Source organism: Sceloporus occidentalis, unplaced genomic scaffold (genome assembly GCF_023333645.1).
Source record: "Sceloporus occidentalis isolate IW3139 unplaced genomic scaffold, rSceOcc1.0.p SCAF_12, whole genome shotgun sequence".
Lineage (NCBI taxonomy): Eukaryota > Metazoa > Chordata > Lepidosauria > Squamata > Phrynosomatidae > Sceloporus > Sceloporus occidentalis.
In genome coordinates this window covers 15,861,390-15,876,615 of record NW_028316992.1, presented here as the reverse complement: position 1 = coordinate 15,876,615, position 15,226 = coordinate 15,861,390, and the positions used below count along the sequence as shown (strand labels likewise).

The 15,226-nt window shown below is 39.7% G+C and overlaps 1 protein-coding gene across 1 annotated transcript in view; it reads right to left on the bottom strand.

Annotated features, from left to right (window-relative positions):
• Window positions 1-479: 479 nt before the first annotated feature.
• UNC80 (unc-80 subunit of NALCN channel complex) overlaps window positions 480-15,226 on the bottom strand; it is a 166,757-nt gene continuing 152,010 nt past the window's right edge. The window contains exons 63-65 of the mRNA XM_089477635.1: window positions 8,948-9,059; window positions 7,240-7,451; window positions 480-4,635 (exon numbers count right to left, since the gene is read on the bottom strand). Coding sequence (XP_089333761.1) covers window positions 4,363-4,635; window positions 7,240-7,451; window positions 8,948-9,059 — 597 coding nt within the window. The 3' untranslated portion in view covers window positions 480-4,362. The remainder of the gene's footprint in view (window positions 4,636-7,239; window positions 7,452-8,947; window positions 9,060-15,226) is intronic.

The following is a 15,226-nucleotide window of genomic DNA, read 5'->3' as shown; positions in this document are numbered from 1 at the left end:
TTATTATTATTATTATTATTATTATTATATCCTATAGGATGTCCTGTTTCTAATAATGTACACTTATAGCTACATTTTTTCTTGCATGCCTTCCATTTTGAGCAGGACCAAGAAGCATAATAATAATAAAAGTAATAATAATAGATTTATTTATATTTCCCCGCCTCTCCCTGCGGATCGAGGCGGGCTTATATTTATATTCCTTTTAGCTTTTATTTTTATCGTATCCTACATTTTTCCTTGCATGCCTTCCATTTTGAGCAGGACCAAGAAATATGCATTTATATTTATATTGCATTCAGCTTTTATATTTATTATGTTCTCCATGAGGCATACTGTGGGCCAGTACAGACGAGCCATTAGCGGCGATATTAGGGCTTGATGGTGCTCAGTGTCCATATGTACCGAGCCCTAATATCGCCGCGCTTACATCACAAGGCTGCGGTCCGGTCCACACGGGGCACAGCCTCGTGACATAAGGCCGGCGGAGCGGCCACACACTTCTAGGCAGAAGAGGTGTCATAGGGCTGCGTCACAACCTTTATTACGTTGCAAAAAAGGAGCTGCCTAGAGTGGCTCCATTTGGAGAGCACATCTGTGCTGCAGCATGTGGGATGTTGCAGCATAGACGCGGGACTTACAGGGATAGCTTCTAGCCGCCCGTTTGTACTGCTCCTATGCATTCATTAAAAGCCTCTCTCAGTCCTACTGTAAACTCCAGTGATACGCTACAAGTGATGGAGATCTGCTCTGCTGGCAATCTGGACACAACATTTCCACCCCTCCCACCAGTAAATGAGTCATAGATGTTATGGAAATATAAATGCAAAATGCATGTGTTTATTCTCTGGAAAAAAATGTAATGAACAGAAAATCCTTCAAACTCAGTGAAATAGTTGTAGGCAAAGTTTTATTGTTTATGCATGTTTAAACATTAAACTATTATAATCTCTTTCATAAACATAAATCAGACATCTCTATAGTTTATTTTCATTCCATCTTTGGTTATTTGGCACTCATTGCAGATCAAGAACATCCTTTGAATCCATAGTTTTAAGTGCATCTATATTTTTGACAAGATGTCAAATTTTCAGTTAACGCTAAAAATTAATTCAGTGGGTATAAAGAGATACCTTAGGTATGTTTGACTTCATATTTAATATAAACAGGTGTATTCATAAAATCTTTTCAGTTTCAAATATCCTGTCTCAATATTTAATATGGCAGAGTAGCCCTTCCTTCACTTCCTATACTTAGCTATATACCTGCAAGAAAGGTAACATTCTGACTGCCCTGAGATCACCTGCCAACTATATATAATGTCACCATTAATAGCTGAAGAAATTTGTACTTTATTTTCCTTTGATATATTTTTTACATATCTCTTTGGCAATGAGAGTGTTAAAATACATCAACATTTTAAAGGGAATACTCTATTTTGGAAACTGGGAGGGAAACAGTCTGCTTGTGCAGATGTAGTTTATTTGAGTTGCACTTTTACTGACTAATTTTTCTTTCTAAAATATATCTTTGCAAAGGTTTTATAGAAATTAAAACCAATTCAAGTCAAGACCACTCCCCCACCCCATAATCGTGCAGCAGCATTCTTTAAAAATACATCCCTTGACATTCTTATACACGTACACATACATAGAACACATATACAAAGATTTCAACATTAAGCACAGCTACAGCCACATTTGTGTGGCGGAACAACAGACATACGCACAGATGATGATCATACTAAATATTTCCAATACAATAATGCTCCCTTTCTATAAAACTGAATGGGGATAGGACACTGCTTGAAAAGCTATCAGGAGGCACATGTTCAAGAGGGAGTACACTTTGTGAGAATGGCTGTAATCTGATCTCACAGTGTTTTAGAAGGGACACCGTGTGATTTTTAATAATATCAATGTAAAAATTTGTAACGATTAAAATTTACCTCACATTGACAGACACCTTGTTTAAACAACAGAGACATTTGTTCAACATTACGTGCACATAAGGCCTCTAACACTAAGTAAGCAGCATAATTTTTCTTCACAGCAGAAATAGACTCGTCACAAATATACCGGAAGAAAGCACAACTTCTGAGAGTACATTTGCTTGCATCTCTATGTACCACAGTGCAGCCAATATGAAAAATAAATACACTACAAATGTGCTCCTGTCTTAATTGCTTAAGAAGCAGCAGCAGCCATCTTTTGTGCTGCTCGACTGATGTTGTTTTTAGGTCATTAATTTTTAAATTGCAATTGTACAAAATCCAACAATACCACAATAGACATTTTTTAAAGTTTTCATTATGGCTTCCTAAATTGGAGTTAATACCTTGCAATAGGTGATGATGATGAAGACACAGAATTTCCTAAGAACGGACCTTGTGATAGTGAATCATTATATTTCCCCCTCATGAAGTGTGACTGGGTGAAATCTATATTGCAGACACAGAGATAAATATTCTCTTTATCTAAACTTGAATATCATTGACACTTATAAAAATCTCTGTAAAATTCAGGTATTTATTCTTGTTGGCTGCACTTTCATTGTCTTGTCTTAATCAGTATGCACTAATAACTTTTAGCAATCCCTAACCATATGTGAAGTCTCAACCTCAGACCAGAGAAATTATAGTGTCCTTTTAAAAACACATTTGTAGTTCAGATGATAGTTTTCACGTCAAGGAGAAATACAGCCCACACACTGCTATCGGAGAGCAAAATGTACTGCAGCTGTGATTCTGAGACAACAAATAGTGAACTTATCTCAGTCTGTTTACATACACCTTTTAGTTCTGATGTAACAGCTTGACTAGTGCATTTAAGCATGTAGAACAGAAAACAATTTTATTGACTACTGCCATTCCCTTCCAAGCCATTTAACTAAAGCGCCATAAAGTAGGAAGGGAATTATGCTTTCTGAGCATACTTTCTCATTTAAATCTCAATGATATCAGTATGAAGGCCACCCTAGCAATTCACAAAAATCAACTTAACAGACTTTTAAGAAGAGACCTGGAGTTACATTCTCTTTCAAAAAATAAATAAATCTGTGTGTGTTACAGAGGCTTGATTGGTTTAAAGTGACAGAAGTGGTGCACATTAGTTCCTTAATAGGAACAGTAACTACATACTTTGATTTTGCCATAACTTTTACCTGCATAGCTTAAGAAACCATTCCCAGCTACTCAAGATATGTAATTTAAGCATACCCACCTAAAACAGTATTTTGTCAGCCAAATATGTGGCTGCCCCAAAATTTAAAAATCAGTGTTTGAAAACTTTAAAGGTTTCTAAACATGAATAAATTGAATTTATGTTAGAATAAGCATAATATCAGAATATAAGGTCATTAGCTACTCAGAAATTAATAGTTACATTCATATTTCATTTAGTCTAAATTACAAATAATTTTAAATGAGTAATCTATAGATCTCAAATAGAGGTATACTTTATACATGTTATGCTTTTTTACTCAGAGAATGACTAATATAGGATATATGTATACTTAGAAATAAATATTTTCATTTCACATACACCCAGTATGTAGATAGATATGCCTTAAAAATCAATCATCATGGTTTGTTTGTAGATAGCTTATAGTAATAAAAAGTACCAGTTAATACAGGGCTGCAAATACAAATACAACAGATCAGTGTACTTTTTCTTGTAGTTTTAACATTCATTTCCCCCAAACCTGCACATTTATGCACAGCATTATCATTTGCTATTTAAATATGGTTTACATGTAGCTTTCAAGGCTGTGAAAACAGCTTATTAGCCATATCTTTGAGTACGCAATTGCAAACCCAGAGCAGAAATGACCCCAAATATTCACCTGATCTTTGTCTGGCACTTGATGGTCTGATGTTCACTGGAATACAGTGATAAATATTTTAGTTTTACAGCTGATAACTAGATAATTTATAACTGATAACTTGATGTGTGTTAATATTATATATATTTCCTTTCTGAGTGTACAAAAATAAACTTTAGGATACTGTATTAATATGGCCAGCCTCCAAAGAGATATTATTCCTTTACTGATGGACATTTATTAATGAAATTTATTTTATTGGAGGGGCTGAGGAGTGCAAAATAGCAACGCTGTGACTTAATTCTGTGTCTAGGAATACTCCCAGTTGTTCCTCTGTCTTGCAGTTTGCCCTGAGTCCAACGAGATATGTCCAACTTATTTTCTAGATCTATATTTTTCTAAAACACAATTGTCCACCTGTACCAAGGAGGATACAAAATGTGCTCCTCAGTATTTATAAAGTGCTCTTTTAGTTACATACAGATGGATATGAAGACCAGAACAAACCTTCCTCTAACATAAGGCTGGCACACTCCCTAATCAAACATGTGACTCATCTAGGTCAATGTCAGTCTGGCCCACCTCAACATGTGCAAAGCTGAACTGGCTGGAAAGAAGGGGATTCTCCATCCCATTATCCTCACTAATGTGAAGAACAGTATCTTCGTGCTGCAATAAGCTGGTGGTCTCTAGACCTGTGAAATCTTCCGTATCAGAAAGCTGAGTAGGTGAGGGAGTGCTGTATGCTGGGGCTGGTTTTTGTTCTGATTCCTCCTCCTTTTTTTTATCCTTTTCAGCCAAAAGTGTCTCTGTCTGGAATAAAGAAAGATGAATACAAATCAAAAGTTATTTGCAACTGCCTTTTAAAAAGTCAGAACTTAAAAGGCTACAGCATGTGCACACGCCTGTAAAAAAACAACACAAGTGTTTGTTTTTGCAAAAGCAGGACACAGGAATATACTTCTTAACTCCACGCTATCAATGTTGCACTTTCCCCTTTCACCCACAACCTCTTTGTGTCCTCTAAATCAGTCACACCATAGTACAAGACTTGTTCTACTATAAACCACCTCTATAAGTGACCAGCCTATGCAATAAATTCATTACCGAAAATGAATATTTGGATCTGGAATTTTTAAATTAAATTTTATTATTAAAACATATATACAATCTAAAACAAACAAAACATATACCTACATTCATATACAAACATATCTATATACATACATACCTATACACTTCTATCTCACACATTCATCTTTCAACCTCTTGTTAATATATCCTAAAAGAAGAGTCACCCTTCTCTTTCTCTTCCCTTACTCTAACCTTTATCTCTCTATTTTAATCCTTTCCAAAATTTCCTTCTCTCTTCATTTCTCTTCGCCTTCCTACTCTTTCCTACTCTTATCTGTCTTCCACTAATTTCCTACTATATTCTACCTACATACACTAACCTTCAACACCTACTTTCCCCTTTTTAACTTTACCTTCCCGTCTCCCTCTTCTTTCGGTTTGCTTCCAATTTCTTAACATACATACCAACACATACTCCATTCTTACTGACTTCCTTCTACCAACTTACATCCTATTCTTGTTAATCTTGACTTTCTTACTTTGGCGGGTTATAGACTGCCAATTTGGGGCGGGCTGCACCCGCCCCTTTCCCCGGTGTATCAGGGCCTCAGCGGCCAGAACGGCAGCCACTGAGGCCCCGATCCGCCGCTTTTCAGGCTGCGGGGAAGCAGCAAAACGCCACTTCCCCGCAGCCTGAAAAGGGGTGTCCCTGGGGCTTCAAGCCACAAGGACACCCCACGGTGGCGGTGAGAAGGAGAAAGGGGCCGCTTGGCCCCTTTCTCCCTTGCTTCACTGGGCGCAGCCGTCTGAAGGCTGCGCCCAGTGAAGCAAAGCGCCGCCGCAAACCAGGAAGGAGCTCCAAAACGGAGCTCCTTCCTGGTCTGCGGAAAGGGCGCCCTAGGCGCCCTGGCGCGGAGTGAGGACATCACGTCTGCGCCGCCCCGTGTAGAGGCGGCGCGGCAGTGACGTCCTCATGACACAGCCGCCGTCATTTTTTACGCACAGAGCACGTATTAGGGTTAGGGAGGTGCGGAAGCACCGCACCTCTGTAACCCTAGTAAGCGCTCCGCGCGTACTTTCATGGCGGTTTGTAACCCGCCTTTGTTTCTTTAGTTGTGGATCCCTCTTCCTTAAGGTGTAAATTTATTTATCTTTAATTAGTATACTTAATTTCTTTCTTTACAAGTTTCCTTACTAAATACAATACTCATCTTACAAATTCATTACTGCTACTTTTCCCCACTTGTTATATATGTATATATATAATGCCCTCCCTTTAAAACAAGATTAAACAGTATAAGATTAAAAACTACATATTAAAAACCAACTAATCTAAATAAAATCGTCATGGGCAGAGTTCACTAGATGGGAAGTCTTATTCGCGGCCGAGTGTTTTATTCTGGGAAGGCCTGCCAGAAGAGATCCGTCTTAATGGCTTTTTTTAAAGCTCTCTAGATTGGTAATTTGATGGATCTCGTCTGGCAAGCCATTCCATAAGTTGGGAGCGGCTGCAGAGAATGTCCTCTGGGAGGTCGCCGTCAACCTGGTCTTTAAGGGCTATAATAAATTCCTCCCTGATGATCTAAGTGTACGGGGCAGATTGTATGGAAGCAGGCGATCCCTTAGATAGGTTGGGCCCGAGCCATGTAGGGCTTTAAAGGTGATAACCAACACCTTGTACTGTGCCTGGAAACTGATAGCTAAGAAATAATAATAATAAGTGTCCCCACAGGGTGAACTTAAGTACTGAGTGATAAGCAGGCTAATAATAATATAATAATAATTTTAAGCTGCTGTGACAGCCTTTGTGGCTGAAGAGCAGGGCATAAATACTCTAAATGGGAAAAAATTAAAATAAATAAATAAATACTTGTGACGGACTGAGTAGGAGGAGATTTTGCAAAATAGAAACAAATTTAGCACTGTTAGTCTAGTCTTCTGAGCACTAGCATTTGTCAGTGCTTACCTACTTAGAAAATACATATAGTTAAAATACATACCCTATATTTAGCCCATCTAACATGGTTGGTTGCAGGACAACCCAGACAGCTATGAGTAAACATAAGATGTATATATTCTGTTGTAAATTTTCACTGGAAAATTTTACATACCGCTTCTCTGAATAGTAATTGTAATAATTTCTCTATTCATAGAGGTATACTAAAATATGCAAAAACAAGGTGCAGAACAGGTCAGAAAATGCACCATGACTAATTTTAGACACCATAAGAAAAATAAATGGCTAACATAGAGACAGGAGAATACATTGGAGTCAACTAATGGCTATTCTGATTATACATTTAAGAAGATGAAATACATTTTCTATCTTCTTCACCAAATTACCTGGCTAGATGAGACTTGACTGTGGAGATCTGCCACGATAACAGCAAGCGAGGAAGTGACAGTAGGTTTATTTGTAGAATCCGGCTTGCCACCTTCTGCAGGGCTGCTCTTTTTGCTGCTTGGTTGCTGCGCTCCCAGAGGTGCTGGATCAGGTTTTGAGGTTGATGCTTCTGACTGAGCTTCAGTGAAAGTTACTGATCGCTTTTGATCCACTGCAATATTAAAACATAAGCAACAGTGGATGCACAAATGCATGGTTGATTTTTTTGTTTTGTTTTGTTTTTTAGGCTGCTGAGAGCAGTTTACATCCTTTCTTGAACTATTTCAAAACCTGAAAGGCATTGGTCATCTTCTACACCGTTGTTTCAATTTGCTTTCAATCAAATTGCGCTACCTTTCCACACAAGAGTTCTCAAGCTGGCTCACAACAAATCAAAACAGAATGATAGACAGTGCCAAAGATTTATATCTTGTATCTTATATTTGACTAGATACAAGCAGATACCCAGGCTGCATTTCTGCTGCCAGATGCACAAAGAAAACATTGTCCTCTTGGACGTTTGGGAAGATGCAGTCTTCTTCCAATTGTATTTCTGCAGCTGGACACTGCTTAGGCATCCTCAAGTTTCCTTTGGCCATTAAATGGCTGTCGGGAATGTCTGCCAGCAGCTAACACATAAGCTGTGGGGAGGTCATTGCAAAAAGGAGGAACTGGGTGTCTCCTGCAACAATCTTAAAAGGACATACACAGGAATAATAGGAGTTCATGCCTGTGCATGTCATCAACAGGATTCCATCCATAATGCTTAACAGATCATCATCAACAACAACAACAAAACAGCGCAAGTGAGAATGGAGACCCTATTGAGCGACTATGAAGGCCTTGGAAGTGACACACTCTTGCAAGTTTTTAATTGCTACTTCTTATTTGCCTGATGATTGTAGCAGGACTGTTGGGAGACAGAACACAAAAAATTTAAAATGAGAACCAGAAAAATGGACTTGAACACTTTAGCTCACTGCAGGCTCTATGTCTGGCCCCAATTTCAGTGGCAAGTGAAGTATGGTCTAGGGCTGTGATGGCGAACCTATGTCATGCCTGCCAGAAATGATACACAACGCCATTTGGCCCAGCACCCAGCAGAGAGAAAGTGTAACAGTCACCCATGCCTGTTCCTCCTCCTCCAGATCTTTCCTGGCCTCCGGCTGGGGAGAGAAGCCCCACCCCAGAGGTCCCATCCCCACGGGGTGGAAGTCCCATCCCTGGAGGGCATAAGTCCTGCCCCGGGGACCGGGTAACACCCGGTGCCAGAAAAACTTTGAGTTGGGGCACTCAGCCCCAAAAAGGTTCTCCATCACTGGTCTAGGGTAGTGCTTCCCAGTTCAGGAAATTTCATTTTTCCAGTGCTGCAGGGACTGGCACCTTATCTGTGTCATTGGTGTCAAAGGTTCTTTCTTTCTTTCTTTCTTTCTTTCTTTCTTTCTTTCTTTCTTTCTTTCTTTCCAGAAACACTCCAGGCACTGGCACCAGGCCAGGCCAGGGACCACCACTTTGATTAGCAGTAGTTTAGGGAAGAGCAACTTCCACATTCCCTTTTCCATTTGACACTCTGTTTAGGTGGTTGAAAAATAAATATCAAAAAAATAGAAAACCAGTACTGTAATTTTTAATAAGTTACAAACTAGACTTAGAAAAATGTTTCCTTACCAGTTGGTTTTGCTTTTGGCTGTATGCTTCTACGTGTAGTAGAGAGTCGTGCTCCATGACGGCTACGAGGTTCAGTTTGGGTTTTCTGACGCGACAAAAGAGGTCTCCTTAGCTAGAAAACATAAGGCAGTACACTAGGTTCACAATAATATATTTTCATATCCTTCATCTGTTTGCATCTGTATATAGTCTTCAGGTTTTTTAGTGAATTGTGTGTGTGTGTTCATTAACTTGATTACCCTATTTGATATAATAAGACGCTTTGTTTCTTGGGGTTGTTAGCAACTGGGAAGGATTTTGTATGCTATGGTTTAAACATCTGGATCACTACAGTAGTCTAAATGTTAGATGGGATGGCTTCTGACCCTCACACAAAATGTAAGACACCAAGGGCTGGTTTCTGGTTTTGGTGCATGTAACTGAGGGCTGGTTGAAGCAGACTCTCCTCCATGGGACCTCTTCTAGTCTGAATGTATACATCTAGATTTGGATGCAATTTTTAGTGAATTTATTTCTTTCCAATGAATGTGCTCAGACAACATGATAAAGTCTGTTAAACTTCATTATTTAGAGGAACAATTCAAGTTTCTGGAGATGAAATTCACTGAGGACTAAATTGCTGATAGAACTTCTCTGAGATATTTGTGTTGACACTTAGAACTTGTAGGAAAAGCATCTGAGTTGCATCTGATGGTGCTTAGCATCTTTTGATTTTTCCCCTGCTCTCACCTCCACATATGCATCTTTTCAACATGATGCTACATCATGCCAGTAGATATAATTTGTGCATTTATAACTACAGCAGGAGTATAACCCCTCTTTCTTTATACAAAAATAGGTAAGAATTGGCACAATAATCTAAATGTAGCATAATTACTTGGATATTCATTATTATGAAAAAAAAATTCTAGATTGTGACCAAACTCCTTTATCTGTCTTCATCTTCAATATAACCATTTAATTCCATAATTCTTCAATTATGCCGTCTTTTTTGATTTCATGTCCACTTGACGTAACGTCCAATGCTACAGTATTGTCTTGGGGAAGGCATTTCTCCCCATCAACTATTGCTTCAATCATTTGTTCTGATGCTTTAGCAGAAGTTGATGGCTTTTCAATGTCTGGCCCTTTTAGTAACGAACTGTCATTTTGTCCAAGAAGGTTTTTTTTGAAAGACTCTTTAGATTTTTTTTACATTTTCTTCCCTGTCCTTTTTTTCTTTTTTGGAACCAAACACCAGAGGGTTTCTTCCTATCAGCCATACTGGTACCTAAAAAGAGAAGGTGCTAAACCAATACCATAAAGGAAAAATATATATAGTGGAATCCCTATTTTTTTCCCCAGGATAAAACATAGATGCAGCATTTAACAAAAATTGGCTGTTTAGTTGCGATAAAAACATTTACGGGTAGTCTGTGAAAACTTTTTAAACTAAACATTTATCCTGAAAAGCAGATATTAGGTAGACATGAGTTAAAATTTGTAGAATATAAAATAACTGATAATCTTACATGGCTATTATCATTAAAAAATGAATCACTACAGTCAAAATAGTTTTTGTTTTTCTAGTCCTTCTAGATTCAGGAAGGACTCATCATGCGCTTTGTACAAGCACGTTGGTGACTAAAAAGGCCAATCCGAGACAAACAGGTCTGGTTGCAGAAAGCACAGTGGAAAGTCTCTTTGGGTGATGTTTCCCGGTTGCGGTTCTTTCCGCGTGGCCGTTTCTCTTCAAGACTCGTTTGGCGTGAGCTTTCGAAAAAAGCTGCAGCATCGTGGATAGTGTGTCTCCATGCCTCCCGATGCGAGGCCAGGGCAGACCATTTATCACCTAAGCCTTATACAGCGATGATGAAGGACTGGATGAAAATAATAGACCCATTCACACCACCTCTTCACCAGCTTGATTGTTCCCTGCTAGCCAGAGGATTGATTTTGCCTCACACTTCGGAATGGCAAGGATATCAAAGTCCAAAAAGGAGGGAAACAACAATTATTGTGTGTGGATAATTAGATAATTACAACCGAGACGTGTCTAAAACATATACATTTATATTGACAATATTGTCTTTCCATAGCACACATTAGAACAACTATGTATGCATATATAACACTGTACTGTATCCTTGTAATTGTCCCTAATGATCCAAGTCCATGTAATGAAGCTGCAGCAATCCAGTCCAATCAATCTGAAAAAAACATCATAGGTGCTTGCAGCATTGAGGCATGAAAATATGGCATGTGGTCTTTACAGGTAGCAAGGTCCTTCATTGATTCTACCTTTTTAATGGTGAAAATTATTTTTGTCAGGACGGCTACCTCCGGAGTGCTTTGAGGCCGTTTCGACACTCAGTTGGTCTTCCTCAGCAAACCTGAATCATTCTATGCCGGACTAACATTGCAAGTTATGTCATGTTTCTAGACATACAAGGTTAACAGAAATTAGTACAGCAAGGATATCAAAGTCACTCGGGGGTTGGGAACCCTGGAACAGAGCCTTTAAGATTGGTGACCAGTGGGCCGCCAGCCGTTTTGATTGAACTCGACCAGACTCAGTGGAGTTTTAAAGTACCCGCCTTAAAGAAATACTTAAAGAACAATGTTGTAGACTGATTATATATAAACGGAATTAAAAAACAACAATTTAAGTGACAATAAAAGAAGATAGATTATGAATTTAAAATGTTTGGACTATATAATTTGGATTGTTGATTATAGAAAAAGAAAGAAAGAAAGAACGAGAGGACAAAATTAGTTGAGCTACCACCTCTGTATTTAAACACTTGTACCCAGGAGCCTAGGAAATAGGCTTTCTAAAATATTTTGTTTAATTTTTCCCTGTTAATTAGAGAGCCACTTGGTTTTAAATTTGTTGCAACTGGTGGAACATTTAATGGAGTTGTTATGTTTAAAAATGTGTTTCAACTTGTGTTTTTAATTTTGTGTTTTCAACATACAACTAAGGTTAACAATGTTTTAAATATGTATTAATAATTTTATAGATGACTGGTGGAAAGAGACCTTGATTCTTATGCCAAAAGATAGGTGGAAAAGAACCATAGGCGGGATACAGACGGGCAAAAAGGGGTGTATTCATGACGTCATGAAAGTAGAGCCTTCAGACGGGCCTTACCTGAATGCTGCCATGAACACCCCCCCCGCACGCCCCAAGCGGGAAGAAGCGGCATTAAAAAGGTGCTGCTTTTCTCCGCTTCTTTTCCGTTTGATGCGCAGCTGCGCAGCTCCGTCTGTAAGCTGCTGCACCGGTACGCCAGAATTGCTACGCTGCTAATTTAAGTTGCCCATTTAAAAGCTCCGTGTCTGCTGCGTCGCATAATGAGTCGGGGTCCTGGAACATGCGCAGTTTGCAGTCAGGCTTTAATTGCAGCATCAGCTGCCATGCAGGTGTGGAAGCTGCAGCACAGCTGCAGCGCATTTTAAGACTCGTAACCCTAACCCTAACCCTAACCCTAGAGCAACATGTATGCATGCGCTGCTTGGAAAGTTTGGACTTTAAAGTGAGCCCCTACACACATTCCTGTGCCATTTTCACCTAACAATAAAAACCGCTAAAACTGTAAATATTTACATATGTACAAGGGAGGTGATGTGGGATGGCAGGGGGACAGCGGTGGCAGCGGCAACAGCTGTGGCTGTGCATTGCAGATTCAGCAAGAGCGCGGGGACCAAAGGAGAGGAGGCATCCATGATGCTGGTGACACTGGCAAAGTGCAAGAGGACAAGGATGCCAACACCAGCTGATCACCAGCTGGCAGGAGACCACCATTGTTCTTGGGCAGAGCGGGGGGAAAAGTTTTAAAGAGGCTTGGGCACTTTAAATGTGCCCATAGGCTTTCTGCCGCCGCCGCTTAGCGCTGCAGCTGCGCAGCTGCGCATCCGCCAGCCGGCAAAGGAAAAAAAAAGCCCCGTTTTTGGCCGCCCGTGAGGAAGCTGCCTCTCTCTTTGCAGCGTCCTCCGAGGTGGCGGTTTGGAAACTGTGGGTCAGAAACAGCCCCAGGTGAGGCGTCTTCACTGCCCCCCATGTGGAAGCCCCATCTCCTGAGCCACGCCCCCGGGGCGGGCGGTCTGGAGGCTCCGTATTCAGCAGAATACACCTCCAAGACGTCTTCCCCTGCCCGTTTGTATCCTGCCATAGTTTATATATATTAAATTACAGTTAAATAAAGTTGGCTGACATTTGTTTAATGGTGGGTTCTGTTGGCAGTTATGATGTTATATAAAGATAGGACACATTAAAATAGAATAATAAAAGAACCAGAATTTGAGTTATAAGAGACAAAAGATTCACAAATGCCCAACCTCAACAAATGTAGTTAAGACGGTTATAAACCATATTAAAGAAAAATAAAAAACCAAGGAGGTGAGAGATGTTCTTTCATGGGGAAGAATGTCAGAACCAGAATGTAAAATTTGGATTCTCCCATAATTTGTTGTTGGATAATTGGATGCTTCCATATTAGTTGTTAGAGAAATATGGAAGAATCTGACTTGAACATAATTATATAAATTAGAGAGTATGGTAGTGGAAATATATATTTGGAGAAGGGGATGATTAATCTTATAGAGTTGGGTGGAGGAAGGGTTAATCCTTTGAGTGAACTAAAGGGGGGGAAGGAATACAGAGGGAAAGGAATGATAACCATAGTAAATGCCCAAGTTCAGCCGTTTGCAACCTTGGAGGAGCTGTGTCACTTTTGATCACCCGAGCCCTTCCCTGATGGGATAGTTGAGAAAGTAAAATCGTTAAAGTTAATTTTAATTTATATGTTACTTGGTGTGATTGTTTGATCGGGTTCATACGCATTCCTGTTTGTTTAATTCAAGGTTATGAACTGGTGGGAACAGGTGGAAATTATCTCACTGTTGTGGAGAAGTTTGGTGGGAACTTGCTGTCCATGCAATGGTTCTCAAAACATCATAAATGGGGGGGAGATTTTGGATGATGGGGTAATTAAGTTGTCAATTATGTGTTTAGCGGGAATATAATAACCAATAGGGGTTGTTGTGGGGTGGGATGTTAACTGGGGTATAAAATGGTCAAATTGTCATAAGTTAGATCTGACTATAATGCCATGAACTGTGCTTTTTATACAATCTCTTTCTTTCAATAAAATTTTTAGTTTAGACTTCTGTTCTGAAATTTGACTTTTGTTGATGAAGACTTGGTTAGACCTGTTTCTGACACTATTGCGTGATAACTACCAAAATGCAAAACACAAAAACAGACTAGTTTGTTGTAAACAGTAAACTCAAGATGACTGGCGTTCCGTGTCATGGCACTAAGGGTAAGGTGGGTGGGCAGCGAGAGGAGGGGGGCTGTTGACCTTGAGGTTACATTCAAGGCGCATGTGGAAGGCGGATGATGTACTATGTGACCGTACCACGGACAAAGGGGGGCGCACATTTATGTTTTTGCCATTGTCCAAAGAAACCGTCATACAGTAGCTTGCTTTTACATCGCTTGCTGTAATGAGTTTTCATTTTAATATTGTTTAATTATGCAAAAAATATACAAAAAAAGTTGCCAAGCCACCCCTAAATTTTGCCACCCTAAGCGCCTAGTTCACCTATATAGATGAAAGGGCCTTGAGCTTTTTTAACTCTGCATTTCCCTTCAATAATTTAGTACAACACGTCTCACTACGCTTCATGTAAAATGGACCCAAAATATTAATTCTCCAAAACATTATTTGTTGATTTGTTCCAAACTTGCATGAAAAAATTCAGAATGCTAGCCTAAGTGTAAATATCACATTTGGTCAAAATCAGTTCATAAGTATATATTCTACCGACTAATAATGCAGCGCGCCCGCGTCATACATGGGCGTGCTTTACGCGGACTTGAGCTTACGCGTTCAAGCCGCGGGGCGCGCACAGGGCAGAAGGGCGGCGCGTTCCATTCAATTGAATGGGCGCGCACATCCGTTGCGCCCGCCGCGCCACCGTACACAAGCCCCATTGTTTTCAATGGGGCTTGAGCATAGGCGGAATTCGCCTTACGCGAAGGGATCCAGAACGGATCCCCGTGTAAGGCGAGGGCCGACTACAAAGTGTTTGTTTGGGAGGTACCCAAATTAATTGATGGGTCAGATGAACAACATTACTACAGCCTTTCTTTATTCCATTAAGTAACACATCATATCTGGTGACTGTCATGTGCACAACACACACACATATAGCATAGCAGATGAAAAATCAAATGTTGCTATTGGCTGTTTATATTTGTTATATAATTTTTGTTGTTTTGTTGTTTTTAAA